Below are 19,119 nucleotides of genomic sequence, written 5' to 3'. Positions count from 1 at the left end.
TCACTGGATAGCCTAAAGACTGAACTTTACAGGTGATGCTATGTTACACGAGCCTACTATACTGTGTTGAACTAATAAATGTAAAAAGACAGCAATCTGGACATTTTTCAGCTGGTCATCTACAGCTTCTTCCTACAATAAAAATTACCTGGTTAAACATCTCTATGGCATTTAGAGTAAACAGTGTGAAGATGGACAACCAAATTCTTCTCACTCTTCCTTTCAGATTGTCATCTCCATTTTCTGTCTCCACTGTTTCCTCAGAGGGGCCGAATGAACGACTGCGAGAAGAAGGAACTCAGAACTGAAGGGTTTACATTATAGAGAAAACAGGGCTCTCAATCATCTCACTTAACTCTGCAGATACTGGGTTAGAAACTGACATACAAAAACAGCAAACAACCATTTAATATAAAATGTCTTTAAATCTGTGCTAAGCTGCTTCAGTGTTTAAACTGATCCACCTGAGAGACTCAACATCTGAAAGCACCCTCAGCCTTGATGGAGGATAAAAATGCAAGTCTGCTTCTTGGTTAGTAAAATGGTTTAATTCAGTTTACTCACGGTGATGGCAGTATTTCATGCTATGGTGATGTAAAGTTTGTAGAAATACAATGAAATGATTGTTATTGTTGTAAACCTGTATACAGGTAACGTTCATGTCATGTTCATCATTACTTGTGTTCTGATGATAATGATGATGATGATGATGATGCTAGTTTTACAAAACTTATTTACACTCACACAATAATGATTATAATAAAATGGTAATAAGAATAAGCATTTAACAGTTAAGTACATAAAGAATTTTCACACTGTAAGGATAACTGGTCTTCCAGATCACAGAACCCCATACATGTTCCTTTTGGGTATAAGTTCTCTTCATCTGTTCTCTGTACAACATGTACAGATTTAAGTGTGTGGGAGGTTAGTGCAAAGATGATAAGATTATTTAATGTTATTTTAAAAAAATACATCTTTTAGGAAACAGTAAAAATCTATGGAATTATTAAGCACTTATGAGAAATATTTATGCAGAGCTCTATAGATTTATCAGGTATTTCTGTTGCTATGTAAGGATAATGTTTATGATGGTAATGATCAGAAAATAATGATTAAGATTGAATAAATGAGAATTATACTCCATATGTCTGTGCTCTTTTGGTCCAGTATCAGCGTCCACACACCAAATTCCAGATCCAAACCAGGAATTCTTGAAACCTGAAACAGCCACAGAATAGGAACTGGTCACTACTGTTACAGAGGGTCATTACTTCAATCAAAGCACCTTCACATAACCACATGACTAACATCATGAATAATAACATGACTTAAAAGTTTCCTATGTGGATTTTTTGTTATGTATTTTTTATTCTTCACCTGATTTATTTGGACATCAGCATCATGTGATTATAATTTTTTTCATGTGGTTTTATTATGCAATTCATTTTTATTTTTACATGTCAATTTTTACATATTACATTATATTGTTCACATAATGTTACACGCTTACTTGAAATCATGTGTACAGTTTTGGTGCATAATATGGTGAAATGGACATTCACATGTTTTTCACATATTACTTACAGTAATGAACCATTAAAATCAGCGGCAGGTGTAGTGAATAACACTGATTATCATGTATTAATGGCACCTGTGAGGGAGTAGAATATATTAAGCAGCAAGTGAACAGTCAGTTCTCAAAGTTGATGTTTTGGAAGCAGGTGTTGATGTGCAGGGCAAGAGTAAGGATCTGAGTGACTTTGACAAGGTTGTGATGGCTAGACAACTGGGTCAGAGCATCTCCAAATCTGTAATACTTACCAAAAATGGTCTGAGGAAGGACAATCAGTGAACTAGTGACGGTCATGGGCACCCAAGTGTGTGTGTGAGGAGTGAAGGCTAGCCTGTCTGTCTGATCTTACAGAAGAGCTACTATTGCACAAACTGCTGAAAAAGTGAATGCTGTCTCTGGTAGAAAGGTGTACGAACACACAGATTATCACAACCTGCTGCATGTGGAGCTGCGTGTCTAGCATTTTCCTTATCAGTGTTACATCTGTGTATGAACACCAAAATGAAACTAAAAATCACTGCAAATTACAGTTAATAACAGAGATGTGGCTACATTCACTCATTCCAGAGAACTAGAAGGCCACACAGCATTTCATTGGGATAGAAACCAAGACTCTGGTCAGAGAAAAGGAGGGTGTGTGTGAATTTATGGATATAACAACTGATGCACTAAGATCACAGATACAAACTGTTCTACTGATTTGAAGTACATGACAGTTAAATGCAGGTCCTTCTAACTTCCATGTGAGTTCACTGTCATCATATTTACAGCTGTTTATATTTCACCAGATGCCAACGCTAGCATATGCTAGCATAGCATTAGGTCATTTGCTCAGTGTTATATTTTTGTAGCCCATATTATAGCTGTTGGTCATAGCATTTTAACCAAGTAGATTTAGAAGCAGTTGTTCCAAAGAAAAATATACAGGACAAAGCCTACTTAAACTTTAGGAACGGGTTTAGAACAATACCACTACCGCATCTAGGCCAGTCATACCACCATTCCGTACTCTTAATTCCAGCATACACCCTCCTCCGAAAGAAAGTTCATAGCTGTAGGACTAATTGGGACATTTTTGTAGATGAAGTTCTGGAGGATTACACAACAACCTTTGTTACATAACTGTGTTGACAATGTCATTGTAGACAAACAATTTAAAACGTACCCCAACCAGAAGCCGTGAATGACAAAAAGCCAGAGGCCCAAAACACCACCTTTAAGTCTGGCAACAGAGCCCTGCAGTACTGCTGGAGACAACTTAATAAGAACCACCAAAGAGGCTAAAGTGGTCTTCAAGAGGAAGATCAAGGTCCATTTCATCAACAGGGACTCAGGATGGGTGTGGCAGGGTATTCAACACATCGCAAATTACAAGATCAGCAATGAAATGATTGTTTACAACCTTACTTGAGGAGGAGCTTAATTGTTTCTTTCCTAGTTACGACGAGACAACAACAAAGACCATCTCAGCATTTCTGTCACTCTCCAGAGACCATACCAGAAACAACAATCACATCCCTATGGTGTGGGAGCATGATGTGAGGCACACGCTCAAAGCAGTGAATCCAAGAAAAGCTGCTGGGCCTTGATGGTGTGACAGGAGCAGTGTTGAAGGAATGTGCAGACCAGCTCTCTGTGGTCTTTACAAGGATCTCCAGAAAGACAAAGAAGATCATCATAGACTTCTGGAAGAATTAATGAAGACTGTGTGGAGAAGGTCCCTTCTTTCAGGTTCTAGGGTATACATAATGCAGAGGACTTCTTATGGACCGCAAACTCTACAGTATAGGTCAAGAAGGCAGAGCAATGACTCTTCCTCGTCAGGGAAAGAACTATCAGGAAAAACAACTGTAAGGAAGCACCAGACATGGTATTTGTAGGATTCATTTGGGGCAAATTTATTATAAAAAAAAATCTAAAGCGGAAAATCCAAAACAGCAAGCACACCAGGAAGTCAAGCAGCGTAGCAAAAGTCCGAAAATACACAATCCAAAATTGCACATAATCCAAAAGAACAGAAAAAGGTCATACACAAAGTCAATTAGAAAAACAGACAAACACAACTCAGAATTGCAGAAAAATCGAACAATACTTTGAGTCATCTGCCAATATCTAAAAAACCTGGAGTTAGGCAATATTCTGGCGAGAGCTCCCTCTGGTGGGCTGGAATAAAAATTGTCATATGCTCCCTGCTCACTGTCGCAGCAGAGTAAACATTATACTGGCACAGCCCACCATGAACATCATGTGTTTGACCTCCTGCCCTTCTGGCAGATGCTTCTGGTCCATCACATCACACACAAACAGACTTAAGCACAGTTTTAACCATATATGAGCTGAACATTGTATGCCTGGTTTGGAGACACAAGGAATACCTACACAATATTATTCTGATGCTTTTAAAATTATGGCTTTTCCGTGTAATAAATACATAAAAAGTAATATCATAATATATGGTTTTCAGATGAATCATATATTTAGAGAATGAGTAGCAGAAATGGCACTCAGACAGTAGCATTTTTTGGTGTGTTATTGAAGGTGTGACCAGTAAGTGGCACTGTCACAAAATCAGCCTTCCAGTTAGTGTTTGTGACTCAGACACAGTCTTAGTGTTGAAGTCCCTGGTGAAAACACATTTTTATTTTATTCCTTTTATGAGTAATGTTTCTTAGTTAATGAAGCAGATCTAGAAGGTCCATGGGCACATAGTGTTCCAGTGTACTGGGATATTTGGATATCCCAGAAAGCCCTCATGTCTGTGTCACCTTCAGGCTTTCCATTTTAGTCTGTGAAGCTACACATGCTACCCCTGAGATCCCAGTGTTCCTCAACCCTTCTGCTCTCCTTCTGGCTGGAGTTCACATCACTTGGAAACCAAACTTTCACTTGGAAATTCACCTGAAAATTGAAAGGTCTGCCATCAAAGGTACCATATTCATAGTTCCTTGATCTCTCATCTCATATTTATCTTTTGATCACAAGCTCAATTGTTTTCATTGTAGAACAATATGGTAGTAGCATAATAATGTGCAATATAATTAATGTGGATAAATTTGTTTTGTGTGTGTGTCCATGTCCCACATGTGAAAGATTAACAATGGTATGAGTGTTATGTTTTAAAGGAACTAAAGTGAGCTGACTTTGTGTGTGTGTGTGTGTGTGTGTGTGTGTGTGTGGGAGAGAGAGAGAGAGAGAGAGAGCATAAATATTCAATTACTGTATGTATATGGTTATGTCTCAGACACTACTGTATGGCAGATGTATGTGTGTGTGTGTGTGTGTGTGTGTGTTGACCTTTTGCATGCTGTTTATTTTGGGATGCCTCTGCTGGATAGAGGAATGTTTGGGAGGGGATTCTATTCCTGCTGCCAGATTCCAGCTAACACACATAAACCCACACACACTCACACACTCTCATACACACACTTTCACTCCCACACACCCTGTCCATCGTCCTTTAACTCTCACACACTTACTTCAGGTGTGTGAAGCTGTAACCATGGCAGAAGTACAGGACAAAACCAACAAACTCAGCTTCTGGATGGTGAGAAATTTGTGTTTTAGTTTCTATCTCTCTCTTTGTAATCAGCACTGATAATATATACTGTATATACAATATATGGTACTTATATTATACATGACAAATAAACATAATAAATTGCTTGTTTGGTAAAACGTGTGTGTGTGTTTCAGCCGGGTAACTACGCCCCTACAGTGCACAGGACTCAGGACTCATTCCATGTGTGTGATGTCATGGTGGACTGTTTTAAAGACCGGGCTCAAGTAGAGAAACACTACGCTCAACAACTCACTGAGTGGAGCAACAAGTGGAAAAAAATAACCGACTCCAGTAAGTACAAACTCACACAATACACACACTATAGGTTTTTTTTATCACACCTTGGTGCTCTTGAGTTCTGGATTGTGTGTGGTCAGGTGTTGATTAATTTTCTGTAACAGCAGCTATAACAGTGGTGCAGCTGAAAATCACAGTTTCATATCGATGCACTTGATCAAGTTATCATTTCTATAGTAGCTTCACAGGGATTTATACGGTCAACACTCTAAAGTTGATAGCTGCTATAATGTAAGTAAGAACAGGAAATAGCTTTTATTGCCAACATTCCACAACATACAGTATACTGACAGGTAAGGTAAGGAGAGGTGAGGTAAGGTAAGATAAGGAGAGGTGAGGTAAGGTGAGGTGAGGTGAGGTAAGATAAGGAGAGGTGAGGTAAGGTAAGATAAGGAGAGGTGAGGTAAGGTGAGGTGAGGTGAGGTAAGATAAGGAGAGGTGAGGTGAGGTGAGGTGAGGTAAGGTGAGGTAAGGTAAGGTGAGGTGAGGTAAGGAGAGGTGAGGTAAGGAGAGGTGAGGTAAGGTAAGGTAAGGTAAGGTGAGGTGAGGTAAGGTGAGGTGAGGTAAGGAGAGGTAAGGTAAGGAGAGGTAAGGTAAGGAGAGGTGAGGTAAGGAGAGGTAAGGTAAGGAGAGGTAAGGTAAGGAGAGGTGAGGTAAGGAGAGGTAAGGTAAGGAGAGGTGAGGTAAGGTGCGGAGAGGTAAGGAGAGGTGAAGTAAGGAGAGGTAAGGTAAGGAGAGGTGAGGTAAGGTAAGGAGAGGTGAGGTAAGGTAAGGAGAGGTGAGGTAAGGTGAGGTAAGGTGAGGAGAGGTGAGGTAAGGAGAGGTGAGGTAAGGTGAGGTAAGGTAAGGTGAGGTAAGGTAAGGAGAGGTGAGGTAAGGTAAGGAGAGGTGAGGTAAGGTAAGGAGAGGTGAGGTAAGGAGAGGTGAGGTAAGGAGAGGTCAGGTAAGGTAAGGAGAGGTGAGGTAAGGAGAGGTAAGGTGAGGAGAGGTGAGGTAAGGAGAGGTGAGGTAAGGTGAGGTAAGGTAAGGTGAGGTAAGGTAAGGAGAGGTGAGGTAAGGTAAGGAGAGGTGAGGTAAGGAGAGGTAAGGTAAGGAGAGGTGAGGTAAGGAGAGGTGAGGTAAGGAGAGGTGAGGTAAGGAGAGGTGAGGTAAGGAGAGGTGAGGTAAGGAGAGGTGAGGTAAGGTGAGGTAAGGAGAGGTAAGGTAAGGAGAGGTGAGGTAAGGTGAGGTAAGGTAAGGAGAGGTGAGGTGAGGTAAGGTAAGGAGAGGTGAGGTAAGGTAAGGAGAGGTGAGGTAAGGTGAGGTAAGGAGAGGTAAGGTAAGGAGAGGTGAGGTAAGGTAAGGTAAGGTAAGGTGAGGTAAGGTGAGGTAAGGTAAGGTAAGTTAAGGTGAGGTGAGGTAGGGGTCCTTAGGGTTGGGGAGCTGTTTAGGAGGAGAACAAGCGATGGTCCAGTCCTCACCTGTATGGGTTGAGAGCGACTCAGAGAGGGAGAATGTTGGTCAGGCTCAACCGAAGGAAAAAAAAATAAGGTAGACCATACCTAGCTGGACCACCTTGGAACCCCCTTGAATAAACGTCCACCCCCTCCCCAACTTTATTATTACAATATGGTGAGGGCAGCCTATTTTTGAGTTATATATTTACGTCCTTTTTTTATTTTCTTAAAAGCATTTTTTTCTCTTTCCTTTTCTTCTTTCTTCCTGTATTTTTTCTCCCTCTTTCTCTCCTTTTATTATTATTATTTTTTTCCTTCTGTGTCTTCCCTCTTTGCTCCCTTCTTTCTCTTTTCCAAAAACAACCCCTCCACCCATTACCCCGGTGCACTTATGCAAACAAACACACACACTGTACCACACTGTACATGGGTAACTTAAGTTCTGTATTCTTGACATTTGTTCTTGTATTTGTTGTTTTGTTTGTCTCCAATGTACTGTCTTTTGTTGTTAATTAAAAAAAAGGTGAGGTAAGGTAATGTAAGGTGAGGTAAGGTGGGGTTAGGTGAGGTAAGGTAAAGAAGCGTAAGGAAAGGTAAGGAGAGGTAAGGGAAGTACTTTATTGTCATTGTATACAATACAACAAAATTTATTTTGCAACAGCAACAAGGGCATCTAAACATAAAACTATGAAGGAATATAAATAAATAAATAAATAAATAAATAAATAAATAAATAAATAAATAAATAAATAAATAAATAAAGTTCCAGCTGTAAGTAACAACCTGCTTTTCTATGTGAAGTGGATGATTGCCTTTAGATCACTAACTGAAGATAAACAAAGACGCTGGACATCAAACATGTCCACACAGGCAGTACACGGAGCTGCATTAGCTCACTGGCAGAAAATATTCAGTTCAGTTTTATTTCTTTAAACAATGGACATTATCAGGAAGCAGCTTCATAGAAATATATAAATTCAGGATACAAATTTAATGGACTCTGGCAAGACTAGCTATTACATCATAACCAAAGAGAGAGCCAGAAGGTGTCTGAAGGAGTCTGAAGGAGTCTAAAGGTGACAGACATGAGATACACGTCAGGAATCCTGTGTTGATTTTGAAGTGTTGCGGCTCAGTGGGCTTTCAGTGCTGGTGTGGGAGTAAAGTGGTCTTCACTGGCTTTAAAAAAGAAACAAAAATCAGTCTGGGTGCTTAGACTATATTACAACTAAAGTAAACTACAATGTTTTCATATATGGTTGATATTGTCTGTGATAATTTGTTGATTATGATCACTTCTATAACTAGTATAACTAGCAGCAAAATAAGAAGAAAAAGAGCTAAGTCTGAGAGAAAATCAAATTCATCTGCTGTCTTGCACAGAAGATCCCGGAGTCCAGTTCATCATCCATGCAACATGTGTGTGAGTGAGCATGGGCTAAATGTCAGCACAGTAAATATGTTTTTTTTTTTTGTTTTTTTTGTTTTTTTCCATGACATACGCATATGGTTTTTGGCAAATGGATCAACAAAATAAAAAATAAACATGACATGATCCAGAGATGGTGATTGTACCACCTTTCAGGCTTTTCAGAACAGACAGTTCCTGCTACCCACATCAGATGAACTATGGCAGACATCTCTAGGTGGAGTTGGTGTGAGTGTGTACTCATCTCTAAGCAATCATGTACTGTGTCCACCACTACATCCACCAAACATCACAATACATGTTATAAAAGTTGTACAGTCTGAGTAATTAGTGTATAGTAATAGTGACTCTGAAAACATAAAATTACTCCCACACTTACTGTCTGAAATCACATCATCTCACTGTCCAAATGAGTCGATAAGGAGGGGGTACGAAAGAGGGGGTACATGTGCCATGGAATACTGTGAAGGTCACCATCAACAAGGGGAGGACTGACACACCAGAGTGAGGTTACCAAGAACAGGACGCTAGTATTATAAAACAAAAAATGCCAAACACAAAAATTTTTCATGTACTGCCCCATGCATGTGACAACAATCTCTTGTATTCTTCACATGTCTAACTCTAACTCTTTCTAATGATAAAAAAAACTCACATTTTGCCAAATCATGTTACAAAATATATTTAGAAATACAAAACAAAACTAATATGATTTATTACCCAAAGAATGCCATACCTGCAATGTAGCATGGTGGCATGATATTCGAGGTTATTGATAACCTAAATAATATCACTACTAACTACTAACAAACACTTTTGTAGACATCTATAGATTTAAAAAAAGGTTCAAAACAAGAATGGCTTCAAAAGAAAAAAAAAACAATGTTTAGGAATGATCTGAAGTGTACCAGGTTGCACACGCTGCACTTTATGTAGCTAGGACAACTGCTTTCTGTCCTTAGCTCTGTGTGTTGTTGTTTTTTTTCTGTAGCTATATGTCGTTATGTTGTTTTATGTAGCACCAAGGTCCTGGAGAAACCTTGTCTCAGTTCACTATGTACTGCGTCAGCTATATGTGTTTGAAATGACAATAAAGCTTCTTGACTTGACGTGACAACTGTGTACAGGAGATGAGTGCTGTATTACAACAAAAAGAAGCTTTATTAAAGTCTTAGTTAAGGGGTGTGCATCCAGGCTATTATTTTATTTAATTTTTTTAATGTTTTTATTTTCATTTGAATTCTGTTGGTTGCTATATCACATTACAGATGGAAAAGGATACAGAATCATGTCAATACACCGTTTGTCTTGGTATATATATCTACTTTCTAAAAACGTAAAATTTTAACCTGTAATGATCGGTTCATCTCTGTTCTTTTTAGGGCCGATGTACGGGTCCCTCTTGAGGGCATGGCAGTGTTTTTTCTCCTCTGCTGAGCGTCTGTCTGTTCTGCACACATCTATCTCTCACTCCCTTATTTCGGAGGATGGGCAGCACATTCGTTCCTGGCAGAAGGAAGCATTTAAGAGGAAGATGTTTTGTGGCTTTCGTGAGTCACATAACCTGAAGCGAGAGTTTGCACGTGCTCAGAAGCCCTGGATCAAAAAACTCAAGAAGGTGAAAATGGGATTCAAACACAAAAGTTTGATATTTGATACACTGACCCTGTCCCCCCACACACATATATATATTATATGAAAAAAACATATATATCTCTCTCTGTTTTGGCATCTTCACATGAAAATGGGATTTCAGGTCTGTGGAATCAAATGTCCACAAAGACAGAGAAATGTTAAAATTCTGTGTCTAACACAGTTCATGTGCTAGGAGTATTCAATTCAATTCAATTTTATTTTGTATAGCGCCTTTTAGAATGAACATTGTCTCAAAGCATCTTTACAAAATAAGAAAAACAGAGAAAGGGGAGGGGAAAAATAAATAAAAATAAAATAAAATAAATAAATAAAAATAACTAAATAACTAGAAATAAGAGTAAATCATTAAATTTAATAATTAAACTATTTTATTCCTAATGAGAAGCCTGTGGCGACGGTGGCAAGGAAAAACTCCCTGGGATGGAAAGGAAGAAATCTTGAGAGGAACCAGGTTCAGAAGGGACCCCATCCTCATGTGGGTGACACTAAACAGTAAATAATGTAACTGTAACTGATTAATGTCCTTTCTACAACAGAAATCAATGACCCATGAGGAACTATTAGGTCAGTGTAGTTTCTAAGGTCATTATAGACACTAATTCTTGTCGTCTTGTTGTCACGGGCTGACAGATGAAATGGAAGATCTGTGACTGTATGAAAGTCCCCAAGTGTCTCTGTCCATGGCTGTCTCCTGGTCCACACAGATCCATCCACAGCATCAGTGGGCACCATCAAGCGACGAGACTCCGACCAGGGAGTCACTGGCAAACACTGGGAGCTCAGGAGTGGGGTGTATAGCTCGACAGAGAAAGACAGAGAGAGAAAGAGAAAGATATTAAGTTTCTGATCATGTGATGTTTAAAGACAATGTAAGATTATGTATAAAGTGCAGGCAGGGACTCCGGCAAGACTAGCTATGACAGTATAACTAAAAGGGAGAGCCAGAAGGTCACAGACATGAAGGCTTCCTGGGACATAAAGCGTCCAACCACTTCACAGTCAGCAAACCTGAGTGACTTGCGAGGGTGGAAAGATGACAGCATCCAAACATCCCAGTCACCAAACACTCTATGACCATGAACCTTCCAGATCTGCTCCTTTACCTAAGAACTATATATTAAAAGCTTGACTAAACAAATGTGTCTTCAGCCTAGACTTAAACACTGAGACTGTGTCTGAATCCCCAACACTAATTGGAAGGCTGTTCCATAACTTTGGGGCTTTGAAAGAGAAAGCTCCGCCCCCTGCTGTAGCCTTTGCTACTTGAGGTACTACCAAGTAACCAGCACCCTTTGATCGGAGTAGGCGTGGCGGATCATAAAAGACTAAAAGATCGCTCAGGTACTGCGGCGCAAGACCATTTAGTGCTTTAAAGGTTAGTGAGTAGCATTGACATATCTGTTAGCAGATAATTAATCTTCTCTGTGTGACCATTCCTCATAGGCATCAGCTCTTAAATTAGTTCACTCTAACACTTTGCACCCTGTTGAGAGTGGATCATCTCTATGAATCCAGAGATGCAGAACTTTCCCACCATTCATCTACTTGTTTGGCTGTTTGGTTAGTTGCTGCATGCAAAGGCATGTGCCATCTTGGTGAAATGATCACAAGTCACATCCTTAGCAGACCAAAAGTCAAACCATACTAGCTCCACCGACTAGGGGAGTCTTAACACTCTCAAGCAGGGCTCTTGCCTCTGGCTCATGTGTCTTGCTCACCACACAGCACATACAGCACTTGACATATGAGCTCTCTAACATTTCACTTCATGCCTACCTAGAGGAAGCTTTTCCTGGTCAAGTAAACGTTCTGCCCTGGTCTTTATGACCAGCTTTGTCGGGCACTCCCTGCAAGACTTGTTCAGTCAGTTAGGCTGGGAAAACATATTTCCAGCATTTCTTTCATGTTGGCTGATCACATGTACCCATGATACAAAACTTGACCTAGCATCTTCAACCTTTCTCACTGTTTGAGAGTTTTCAGGATCTTGGACATTTCTTTTGGCACAAGTGGCATGGGAAAGAACTCGAGCCAAAACATTATATTCTGGCTGTTTATCCTGTTTATCTATCAGTATAAATGCTGCCAATGTGCTAAGTTGTGTGCATCCTGAACTAGCCACTTTATCTGACTCTCAAGTATAACTGATTAAGAAAGTGAGAGACAATCTGGCTCTTGACACAGGAATGGCACTTCAACACTCTGGTACTTAACTCTGATGCAGAAGTGTTGTTGGACAATGTCTTCCTTGAAATGATTTGCTTCTGTAACCATCACATGAAGGTTCTGTAAGGTTCTGTCATTAACCACACATCCTTGGACAAGGTTGTCAGCTCATTGCATCTGCTAGCATTTTCTTGCTCCCTGTGATGTATTCAATTCAATTCAATTTTCTTTTATTTGTATAGCACTTTTAACAATGAACATTGTCTCAAAGCAGCTTTACAGAACATAGAAACAAAAAAATGTACTTATTTACTGGATACTGTACTGGGCTAAGCACACAGTCCTGTTGTATGCCTGTGTTCAGAACAAGGGTAGAGGAGTTATCTGTGAGCAGGTTGCTGCATCTAGACCTGCATCTAGAGTTTGTGAGGACGGATAATATTAAAAGCAGAACTGAAATCAATGAATAACATCTTAACATAACTGTTTGGCTTCTCTAGATGTGTTAAAGCTAATTGAAGTGCAATTGAGACTGAGTCATGTGTAGATCTGTTCCCTTGGTAAAAACATTACATTTAATTTACAGGCATTTGGCAGACACCCTTATACAGAACAACATACAAGAAATTTCATTTTATACAACTGAGCGTTAAGGGCCTCACTCAGGGGCCCAATATTGGCAACTTCGTGGACCTGGGATTCACAACCTTCTAATCAGTAGCACCACCTCACCCCTTAACCACTAAGCTATCACATCTCCAGAAAACTGAGGGAAATCTAAGAAAACTGGTGACTGTCTAGATCCTTGGGGATGATGGGTGTAATGTGTGGCAGAATGGGTTTTTCAGTGCATTTGATAAAGATGAGGATTAAGGCAACTGGGCAGTAGTCCCTGAGGCAATCCTCCATGGATCTTTTGGTCAGCAGAATGATAGTGGTGGACTTGAGACAAGTGGGAACCATGACAAGCTGTAATGAGAGGTTGAAGATATTTGTGAACACCCCCAATAGCTGGAGAGTGGCTGATTGTGTGGCCTGAGACCTTGTCAGGTCCAGCAGCTTTATGAATGTTAACTGGGTTTTGGTCTGGGGGTCAGAGGATGGAGACATGATGAACACGTGGATTTGAGATGGCTTTGTATGCATCTGGAACTTTATGTAAACTTGGTCCACAATATATTCTTTTCTCTAGCTGGGATGTTAACATTGTTGTGGAATTAAAGTCTCCTGCCACAAACACTACCCCATCTGTATGCATCGTTGCTAACTGCTAGCGGCATGTAACTTTTCCTGTGCAGACATGAGGGCTTCCTGGGACATAAAGTGTCCAGCCATTCCACAGTCAGTGACCTGAGTGACTTGCGAGAGTGGTAAGGTGACAGCTTCCAAACATCCCAGTTCACCAAACACTCTGTGACCATGAACCTTCCAGATCTGCTCCTACTGTTAGTCCTGAACACTAATTGGAAAGCTGTTCCATAACTGTGGGGATTTGTAAGAAAAAGCTCCGCCCCCTGCTTTAGTACTTGAGGTACCAACAAATAGCCTGCACCTTTTGATCTAAGCGCTTTTGAGTGAAGAGATCACTGCCTCATCTTGGATCACATTTTCATCATATATATGAAATGTTTCTGAACCTGCACCTGCTCTTGTATGGTGCACTGTTAGCAAAACATCAGCTATTTTATTTATTGTAGTATAAAATAATCTTCAGTTATAAAACACCCACATTTTTTAAACACTGTTTAAGGCCCAAAAATTATAAATGAAAAACCAGACCAAACTAGAATGTGTAATCAAATACTAAATGCAATTTAGGACGGGATATTAAAATGCTAACACTTTATTTGGGACAGTAGCAAGGATTGGAGATGGCACAGATGGTATTTTACTGTTCCTAACAGTCTGCAATGTGTGTGTGTGTGTGTGTGTGTGTGTAGCTAGAGAAAGCACAGCGGGCGTATCATAAATCGTGTCAAAAGGAGCAGAATGTGTTGAATAAAGAAAGTCAGGCCAGAAACAATGTCAACCAAAATGAACACACACTCAACAAACTCCAGCAGGCCAAGAAGACTGCGGAGCAGGACAGAGAACAGGTGAGACTCACACAAACACACAAAAAGAATGATGGTGAAGGTGATGGAGTTTATGATGATAATTGTTATGATACATGTGTAGGCAAGAGAACACTATGTGAAGGTTCTGGATGATCTGATTGGCTACGCTCCACGCTACATGGAGGAAATGGAATCCGTATTCGACCAGTCACAGGAGCAGGAGAGAAAGAGAATCAGCTTCCTAAAAAACACACTGTTGTCCATACACACACATCTGGACATCACCAACAATCACAAGTATCTGAGAACACTGACTCTATGTGTGTGTGTTTATTACTTATAGAACATATTTGAATAAGCACTTTCATACAATTTGTAGCTGCACTAATGCACAAAGCTGCTGTTAAATCCACAAGAAATGAAATTGTCTAAAACTTCTAATATATCACCCTCCAAAATCATGAAAGTCACTTCATAATGAAGCTAGGACACACCGTCTGTTTTTGTGTATGTTTCAGTGTGCAGGCCGTGTACAGTGACCTGTTACACACACTCATGTCAATCAATGAGCAGGAAGATTTGCAGTGGTGGAGAAACAACCACGGCCCAGGAATGAACACACGCTGGCCCACACTGCAGGTGTGTGTTTGTGTGTGTGTGTGTGTGTGTGTAATACATTTGGTCCATAATGAAGTTTGACAACAAGGCTTGTAATGTTTTGTGTGTATGTGTGTGTGTAGGAGTGGGTTCCTCCAAGTAAGAAGCAGAAACATATTAAGAAACCATATCCACAGATTGAGGAGGCAAAAGGGTAAGATCATTATCATCATCATCATCATCATCAGAAACATCGGTTATCCAAACCAGCATCACTCCGCAGATTTGGCCTTTAACTCCTCTTAAAAAGTATTAGAAATAATAGACTAATACAATGAAATATGAATGAGAAGTTGGAGATATTGAAGTAAATCTATTAGGACACGAGTACGGTGTAAATTTAAACAGTTCACACACTTGTGGATTTTTTTGTGGAAAAAATTGTCAGATCTTTTTCCAATATTAATGTGGTCAAGCTAGCAACAGAATTCAGGTCAAATGCAAAAGAAACATTTTCCAAAAAGAAAAAATATTTTGATTCATTCTTCAGTGGTCAAGGTGCTGGACCTCTGATCTACCCTTGGTCTCATCAGTCCAAAGCACATTTTGCCATAAGGTTTGGGGTGATTTAGATACTCTTGCACACATTTTGTCATGAGAAAAATCTTCTGTCTAGCTGCTCTACACCATCGCCCAGACATGTGAGGAATAAGAGAGACTGTTGTCCCATGCAGGGAGTGACTGATACTTGCCAGATATGTTAACAGCTCCTTTAATGCTGCTCTGGGCCTGTTGGCAGCTTCCCTGATAACATTTTTGCTGACCGGTGTATAATTACTTTTGATGCGATTAGTTAATTCTAAACACAGGAACATGCTTCATTAAAGGCTGTGTGCACTTAAGAAAGTACATTTTTTCTTTTTCTTTTTGTTGTTGGAGCTCTATCACAGTGAAGTCTGAAAAAGATCTGACATGTTTATCGTGGTTTTCAGTTTTTAGATCACAAAACAACCAATATTTGCAGGGGTGGATAGACATTTTATGTTCACTCTATATTGCTGCAGGAATAGTCTGAGATATTAATTAAAGGGCTTTTAATGATAATATTAATGAATTAGTAGTGTCACATTTATGTATGTAATATTGTCCTTGAAATAAATTTCGTAGTGTTTTTACAGTAACAGTGTAAACTGACAGACAGTGTGCTGGAGTGAATACTGCTCCTCACTCGAGCCCATAACACACACACACACACACACACACAAACTCTGCCAACGCAAGTGTAACACAAACCTTGTGAATCACACCTAAGTTATGTAACAGTATTTCAGTATTAGAGAGGAGATTCTCTCGCACATTCCAGCGTGTTAGGAAGCTGTGGTCAGTTAGGATGCATCACTCCTGGAGCAGAGAGGTTTAAGCTGTGACAGCTTGGCAGATTGGCCTTATTAAATCTTCACCATGCAAAAAATTTAATTCTGAATACAGCTCAATGGCAGAAACTCTAAAGAACCCCACTTTCCCTCTCTCAGTGTGATGATTGGAGGAGTGCGTGTTCGAGCTCTGTATACCTATGTTGGGGAGGATGAGGACGAGCTCTCCTTCAAAGCAGGTAACATCATAATTAACCAAGGACACACCTCTTCTTATTACACATGTACACATGAGCAAACCAATAGTGTGTGTGTGTGTGTGTGTGTGAAGGGGAAGAGTTTCTGAAGGTGGAAGATGAAGACGAACAGGGCTGGTCTCGTGGAATTAAAGAAGGGGGAGTGGAAGGCTATTATCCAGCCAATTATGTTCTGCCAGTGCAGTGACATCATCACTACAGTTCCTGTCAAAATTGATAATAAGTATGCTTCAGCAAGCCATGGAAGTTTATTACCATCTGTAAACACACACACACACACACAATTACATACACATACAAACACACACACACAATGAACAATAAACAAAAATTTGTGAGATTTATCATTATCTCCAAGTGGGCTCTTATATTATACGGCTCAGATTATAAATTCTTGCTGCCCCCTGTTGTACAAAATGTTGGACACAGCAGCTGAATGTGTGTTAGTGGGAAATAGTGGCAAGATGTTTAATAAATTTCCCCTGAAATTATTATTTCTTACTGTGCTTTTCTTCTGTTAAATCAATAAAGTTAACAGCCCTCCCCACCCCTTCTTCCTCCACACACACACACACACAATCTTAATGCTTAATTCTTAATAAAACGTTAATAATAATAATAATAATAATAATAATAATAATAATAATAATAATAAGGAGGAGGAGGAAGCATACATTTTTAATTTGTTTTAGTAACCTGATTAGCATAAAATCTGATCGCAGTGAACACACAGCAGCTCCTTTGATCTGAAGCTCTAAAGCACTTATTATTAATGAACTGATTAAACCCCTGATTAAAAACCCTGACCTCGACCCCTGTCAGCTGTCCATCTACAGGTCAATATCAAACCTGCCCTTTATCTCCAAGATCCTAGAATAGGCTGTAGCACAGCAGTTATGTTCAGACCTGCATAGAAATAACATTTATGAAATGTATCAGTCAGGATTTAGGCCTCATCATAGCACAGAGACAGCACTGGTTAAAGTGGTCAATGACCTGTTACTGACCTCTGATCAGGGTTGTGTCTCCTTACTGGTGCTACTGGATCTTAGTGCAGTTTTTGACACCATTGACCACACTGTTCTACTTGATACACTAGAACATGTTGTTGGTGTTAAAGGAACAGCCCTCTCCTGGCTCAGGTCTTATTTGACTGACCGTTATCAGTTTGTAGATCTAGATGGTGACTTCTCCATGCATACCAAGGTTATGTTCAGTGTTCCACAAGGTTCTGTCTTAGGCCCACTGCTTTTCTCCCTATATATGTTACCCCTTGGTGTAATTATTCATAAACATGGTATTAGCTTCCACTGTTATGCAGATGACACACAGCTATATGTCTCAGCTAAATCAGATGAGAGACACCAGCTTATTAAGATAGAAGAATGTGTAAAGGACATTAGACATTGGATGGTCACTAACTTCCTCCTGCTTAACTCGGACAGACAAAAGTGCTAGTACTAGGACCACATGCAGACACAAATAAGGTTGGATTATTGTAATGTCTTACTGTCTGGATGTTCCAGTAGGTGCATAAACAAGCTCCAGTTAGTCCATAACATCAGCAGCTAGAGTCCTAACTAGAACCAGAAGATATGAACAATAAGATCACACTACATTGGCTCCCAGTCAAATTTCGCATTGATTATAAAATCCTGTTACTTACCTGTAAAGCCCTAAATGGTCTCACGCCACAGTACAGTAGAGTGATCTTTTGGTTATTTATGGTCTGCCACGCCTACTCTGATCAAAAGGTGCAGATTATTCGGTAGTACCTCAATTAACAAAGGAGTCCAGGACTTAAACACTGAGACACATTTGTTTAGTCAAGCTTTCAATGTATATTTATTCTTAGGTAAAGGAGCAGATCTGGAAGGTTCATGGTTATAGAGTGTTTGGTGTACTGGGATGTTTGGATGCTGTCTCATTATCACTCTCACATGGTCACTCAGGTCACTGACTGTGAAGTGGTTGGATGCTTTATGTCCCAGAAGGCATATAATGTACATTGTTTTTAAACATCACATGATCACAGGTATACCTAATATTCTTTCTCTCTCTCTGATAGAGTTTTGTGCTCCATCAATGATTTCAAAGCTTCAGCAAGAAGGAATTAGTGTAACATCTATAATGACCTTGGACATTATTTATAATCCCACTCTCTTGTGTTTATAATGATTTCTAATCCCACTGTCTAGTGTCACCCAGATCAGGATGAGGTTCCCTTCTGAGCCTGGTTCCTCTCAAGGTTTCTTCCTTAGATCATCTGAGGGAGGTTTTCCTTGCCACCATTGCATCAGGGTCCCCATTAAAGATAAATATTAATTAAATTTCAATGTTTAATTTTTATTCTATATTTTTTATGTTCCTATAAAACTGCTTGAGACAATGTCTAAAGCACTAGGCAAATAAAATTTTACTGAATTATTAAAAATGTAGAGATAATGGCAGAAATATGACTACTAAAAAAGGGGGGGTAGTCACAGATTGAAGTATGAGAGTGAGGGTAATACTGAACTCTACTCTACTCTACTCTTCCACCACTGTGTTTGACAGAGGAGATGGTGTTCTCATGGTGATGAGCACTGTTTCAGCTGAAGCTAGTGGTTTGTGCACAGAAAACCAGTTCAGACATCTGAGTGTACAGATGAGATTGCATATAAATTTTTCAATAACGGTATTCTGCTCACAACATTTCCATAAAGACCAGCAGTTT

General features: G+C 39.7%; 2 protein-coding genes across 6 annotated transcripts in view; both read left to right on the top strand.

The window, feature by feature from the left end:
- LOC131354021 (SH3 and multiple ankyrin repeat domains protein 1) overlaps positions 1 to 1,149 on the top strand; it is a 59,336-nt gene extending 58,187 nt beyond the window's left edge. For 2 of the 4 annotated variants that reach the window (XM_058391247.1, XM_058391239.1), the window contains one exon: positions 227 to 1,149. In XM_058391247.1, the coding sequence (XP_058247230.1) occupies positions 227 to 308 (82 nt within the window). In that variant the 3' untranslated portion in view covers positions 309 to 1,149. The remainder of the gene's footprint in view (positions 1 to 226) is intronic. The other 2 variants (XM_058391264.1, XM_058391256.1) reach the window with 2 other exon arrangements.
- A 3,208-nt stretch (positions 1,150 to 4,357) lies between these two features.
- zgc:91999 (uncharacterized protein LOC445104 homolog) lies at positions 4,358 to 16,894 on the top strand. Of its 2 annotated transcripts, XM_058391287.1 has the most exons (10): positions 4,358 to 4,502; positions 5,058 to 5,120; positions 5,270 to 5,426; positions 9,680 to 9,915; positions 14,060 to 14,215; positions 14,298 to 14,473; positions 14,695 to 14,815; positions 14,917 to 14,987; positions 16,306 to 16,385; positions 16,478 to 16,894. In XM_058391287.1, exons 2-10 carry the CDS (start codon positions 5,076 to 5,078, stop codon positions 16,588 to 16,590), a joined length of 1,155 nt encoding a protein of 384 aa, XP_058247270.1. In that variant the 5' UTR covers positions 4,358 to 4,502; positions 5,058 to 5,075; the 3' UTR covers positions 16,591 to 16,894. The 2 variants fall into 2 exon arrangements, with proteins under 2 accessions (XP_058247270.1, XP_058247259.1); XM_058391276.1 differs by lacking the exon at positions 4,358 to 4,502 and having other exon boundaries at positions 4,960 to 5,120.
- The last annotated feature ends 2,225 nt before the right edge of the window (positions 16,895 to 19,119 follow it).

This window comes from Hemibagrus wyckioides, linkage group LG01 (genome assembly GCF_019097595.1).
Source record: "Hemibagrus wyckioides isolate EC202008001 linkage group LG01, SWU_Hwy_1.0, whole genome shotgun sequence".
NCBI lineage: Eukaryota > Metazoa > Chordata > Actinopteri > Siluriformes > Bagridae > Hemibagrus > Hemibagrus wyckioides.
Note: the sequence above shows the minus strand (reverse complement) of the source record. Positions and strands in the feature narration are given on the sequence as shown.

Excerpts from the sequence above, each read along its gene's own strand:
- zgc:91999 (XM_058391287.1), top strand. The coding sequence starts at position 5,076 with ATGGCAGAAGTACAGGACAAAACCAACAAACTCAGCTTCTGGATG. Across the intron at positions 5,121-5,269 it reads ACAAACTCAGCTTCTGGATG|CCGGGTAACTACGCCCCTAC; the intron begins GTGAGAAATTTG and ends TGTGTGTTTCAG. Across the intron at positions 5,427-9,679 it reads GAAAAAAATAACCGACTCCA|GGCCGATGTACGGGTCCCTC; the intron begins GTAAGTACAAAC and ends TGTTCTTTTTAG.